Here is a 4,692-nt window from a genome sequence, read left to right on the forward strand (position 1 = left end):
GCGCTGTGAATGGAAGTGGATTCGTTTCCGATCAGTCCAGCATCTTATTCCCACCTTTGACGGATACTTCTGCCCTTGAACGAGCCGTGAGGATGGCGGCGGCGGCGGTGGAGCGGAAGACAAATACTTGACTGTTAAAAGGTTCGTCATTCCCGCGAACGCCATAGCTCAACTCAGAGAAGATTTAACGATTACCGGGTCAGTTCAACGCCCGTCTCGCACGGAGGCGTTGACGGCGTTAGTATGGGCTGCTGTGATAAACGCAACTCCTCACCAAACTGTCGCGTTATCCTGCATGGTGAACTTGCGGAGCAGGATGGAGCCGCCGATGCCGCCCAACTGTCTAGGGAGCTTGGCCTGCGGAGCCGACGTTCACTGCGAGGAGGCAAAAGATGCCGCACCACCACAAAGCAACGATGCAACAGTGCCAAAAGGCCGCAACGCTTCATGTCCACGTCTCGTCTAATGCTATTGGCTGGCTCCAGGTTAGGCCATTTTGTAAGATATCCGGCAGTGTAACGATGCTGCAAGGCTACTCACAAGGACAGATATATACAACAACAACTGTCCAATTATCAGCACAAAGGCCTAAAAAAGATAAATGGCACGCTGGGCAAAACATATGGGCACGCAGGCCTAAAATATCTCCGCTAACGATATTAAGAAAAGATAAATCAGGCAAGAGGCTCGCAGGCCAAAAATATACAGGCACGCAGGCCACCACAAAAAGCACATCCCAGCCAATTAGCAACAATCCTCTCGAACGGCACCAGCAACGAACAGTAACTAGAACCCTAACGGGATTAGCTACTATGGGCCAGCAACAAGCCTGGAGTACTACCACCAACGGATTTGATAAACCCCTATCCGGCCACCGTTCAGTCCGGGCCAGGATGCAATTTCTTACCGCTTGCACCAACGTTGAGGCATGGTCTATTTTAAGAAACCCACAATGGCGAAACCAAATAAGTCTAAGACCAGCAATACCTCAGAAGCCAAAGAAGACCTGCAAAATGAAAACGTGACAGGACAAGCACGTCACATTTCCTAATCCAATACAGCACAAAATCATGATCTGAAAGGTAGTGTATAAGGGAATAACAGGCAGACGTGAACAAAGGCAATCCCCATCATATATCCCGCCCCACCCGGAGCCCAGAAGGGACTCAGCTACTATTGGCCGGCCAGCAGCAAGTCTGACTAGGTCAACAGATTTGATATATCCTGTCCGGCCACCGTTTAGCCCGGACTAGGGTGCCTCTTGTACCGTTGACACCTGCGTTGTTGAGGCTAGACCCGACATAAAGCCAAGCCATCATTGCCTCCAAGTAGAGTACATTTCCTTCATTTCCCTTTTTTCCTTTTTTCCTTTTCTCTTCTTTTTTCTCTTTTTCCTCTTTTTTTTTTTTTTTTTTTTTTTTCCAATTCTTTCCTCATCTCTTTTCCTTTTTTACCTCATATATAGACTGATACGTGCTTTTTTTTTTAATGACCATACTGAGTGCTACTAACTCCTTCATCCCTATATAAGAAGGGGAAAGAGCAGTAGGTTTTTTTACAATGATGTGAACGAGTGAAGAAAGTGAACTAGAGAGACACAACACACAACTCACTTTTTCTTCCAAAAACTATGTTCCTACTCCTTCTTGAAGCTATGTTCTGCCCGTGCTCTTGTTCGCCGGGTTCGTTCGTTTAGGTGCTCAAACGTCGAACCGTAGTACGTTTTATCCTGAAAAACTTAGGCGACAACGCTCCTAGCACTTGTGGGAGGTGACAAATAAGGTTTTAAGGAAAAAGTGTTATGCTTGACTCGTACTTACCCTCTTTCTTCATCTTCTTCTTTCATGATTTGAGATTATGCTCTAAGCATCGAATCCTTTCTCCTTGGTTGGAATTGTAATCTGGATGATTTTTTATTTTTTATTTTTTATAAACAAAACTTTATTAAGCAAAGGAATTAAAATGTCTTACAACTAATGGTCCAAAAGTGACCATAACACATACTCAACCCTTGAGATTGGACCTATACTAATATAAAGAAACTAAATAAAGGATGGACTCAAGCCCTAACAGGCCAGGCCTAAAGAATGAAAGAATAAAATAATGGACCCAAGCCCAACTAATGGCAAAAGTGGAGCAAAAGATCAAGGCATTCCAATTCTCGAACATGTCGATATCGTAGTATTTCAACCATATCTCAACCTAGGAATGTACAAATCAAGTGATTCTTACACCATTCGAAAGCCAACTCAAAGGGTTACAACTTCCATGAAGATTATCAAGTCTAATTCTGATGTCGTTAAAGTGGTCAGCATGATGTTTTGGAGGATTCTTGATCTCAATAAGAGTTGGATCGGATCAAGATTCAAAATCACTCCTTATATAATTCGTATGAAAAATAGCTAGAAGGATTTAGATGCTTGTTGTGCTTGAAGGACTTAAAATTAATATGCCACGATATGAGAGTTAGACAATTCATAATCCCAATTCTTGTTTAGATGATCATAGAGTGATTTTTATACTAGAATTTCTATGTGCATCCCCTCAATTTCTCAGCAACATCCCAGTGTGTATTGTAGAAGCTTCCATCAAATATTATTTGTTTTAAAGAGTACGGAGGAATTCATAGCTTTGGTTTAGGAAAGCCAGAAACATGTGCAAGAAAGTGGTGGTTTTGCGTTAATAATGTGTGCATAACTTGGTTATCCCCTACCTAATTAAGCAATTGTTATACCATAGACTATGATTCATATTATGTTGTGAACCTTGATACAAAAATTTTGTATCTGGTTAACAGTTTCTGTATATATATAAATAAATAATTTGATAATTATTGACACATAATATAATATCTATAGGTACAGAAACTATCAACTGCAGGTACAGAATGTATCAACTATAGATGTAGAATATGACTTGATAATTGTTGATACATAATGTGATAGTTACAGGTTCTGAAACTATCAACTGCATGTACAAAATGTGTTAAATATAAATAAGAATCTGAAAATTATTTTTTGACAACGATCTAAAATGCAAGGTAGACTCTGGTATAATTTACCCTAATTAAGGAACTACTCACACATTATCACAATGAAAACAAACATAAATTAAAGAGTCAAAGAGATGGCCCCAACCCATTTCCCCCCTATATACAATCACAAAATATAATACAACACATTACATTTTCATTTCTCATGGACAAAGATAGGTGAGACAGTTTCACAAGCCTTATTGAGCTATTGTTGAAGTAAGCTTCCATAAATATTATTTAATTTGTTTTAAAGAGAGTACCTTGTGTGTTGGTGAATTCATTCATTCATAGCTTTGGTTTAGGAAAGGGAGAAACATAAGCAAGAAAGTGGTGGTTTTGCGTTAATGTGTGCATAACTTGGTTAGGCAATACCATCCAAACTTCTACTGCTCCATTAATGGCGTCTAAGAAAATCACCCTTGAATTAATCATCATATTCACCACCAGTCTTGGCTTCCCCCACCCAAAATCAACTTCGTAATACGCCATTCTACACAGACTGTGGCTTTTATGATTGATGGCTTAATCTGCTCCAGATCAGAGACTACCCATGTGTTCATTAAATTGTATATCAGCAATCTCCATATTCTCCGAATTTGAATTTGGATTATTTTATAGCACGCATGCTTAACTGAGCTATGCAAAGATCAACATATTATAAATAGTGGGGCAATCCATCAAGTGATGCTTATCGTGAGCTTTGCAAAGATGAATATATTATAACGAATCGGTGGATGCGGTTGGCTTATGTGCTTTATCAATTCGGTTGACTAATGTACAATTCGGTTGCTGCGCATGCGTGAAGTGCAATGTACATAGTTTCAAGTTTGGTTCTCAGTGAGAGCAAATTATTAAATTTTTAGTTTGAGTTGGTCATGGGTAACCTATCTAACAAGCTCGGATTTAATTATTGCCTAGTGCACAATCTTACCCTGCACTAGAATTGATCACTCACTTGGTAACTACAAGGTTTCAAGTTTAATTCTCAATGAGAGTAATTTATTAGCCTTTTTAGTTTGAACTGATCAGTTATATATATAGGAAAATAGGAGGATTTAGATGTTTGTTGTGCTTGAAGGACTCAGAATTGATATGTAATGATAGGGAACATACCCCACCGAAATCTCGTTCCAATTTTGACCTGTTGCTCGAGCTGTGATTTTGCAGGTAATGAATTCAAAGCTCTAGTTTATGAGTTTGTGGAAAATGGGGATTTCGATACATGGTTGTATACACATTCAGCTAATGCAAGGACAAATGTTCTAAGTGTTCTTCTTAGGTTAAACATTGCAATCGATGTAGCTTCTACGTTGCATTATCTCCATGATGATTGTGAACTAGCAGTTGTTCATTGTGATCTAAAACCAAATAACATTCTGCTTGACAAAGAATTAACTGCTCATGTTTGAGACTTTGAAATATCAAGACTTTATTCACGTACAATTGAAAATTTATTGGAGAACAGACAAGTACAGCTCGTGGATTAAAGGGGTCAATTGGTTATGTTCCACCGGGTAAGAATACTATTAGTAAAAGTTTTACCACAAGTTTTAAATTCATAGCTAGGCTAAGAGAAAATAAAATCATATTTTTATATGGTATCTTATGTTTATGAAATTCTTTCCCCAACTATGAAAAAAATGCTCTATTAATTATCA

The 4,692-nt window shown here is 38.9% G+C and overlaps 1 protein-coding gene across 1 annotated transcript; it reads left to right on the plus strand.

Moving 5' to 3' along the window:
* The first annotated feature begins 243 nt into the window (after positions 1-243).
* Positions 244-4,443, plus strand: LOC109152225 (lysM domain receptor-like kinase 4). The gene is made up of 3 exons (XM_019299813.1): positions 244-485; positions 3,976-4,028; positions 4,202-4,443. Exons 1-3 carry the CDS (start codon positions 244-246, stop codon positions 4,441-4,443), a joined length of 537 nt encoding a protein of 178 aa, XP_019155358.1.
* Positions 4,444-4,692: the final 249 nt, after the last annotated feature.

Source organism: Ipomoea nil, unplaced genomic scaffold (genome assembly GCF_001879475.1).
Source record: "Ipomoea nil cultivar Tokyo-kokei standard unplaced genomic scaffold, Asagao_1.1 scaffold2403, whole genome shotgun sequence".
NCBI lineage: Eukaryota > Viridiplantae > Streptophyta > Magnoliopsida > Solanales > Convolvulaceae > Ipomoea > Ipomoea nil.

Coding starts and splice junctions, on each gene's coding strand:
- LOC109152225 (XM_019299813.1), top strand. CDS start 244: ATGGGCTGCTGTGATAAACGCAACTCCTCACCAAACTGTCGCGTTATC. Junction 486..3,975: donor ATGCTATTGGCTGGCTCCAG/GTTAGGCCATTT, acceptor ACCCTGCACTAG/AATTGATCACTCACTTGGTA. Junction 4,029..4,201: donor AAGTTTAATTCTCAATGAGA/GTAATTTATTAG, acceptor GTGATTTTGCAG/GTAATGAATTCAAAGCTCTA.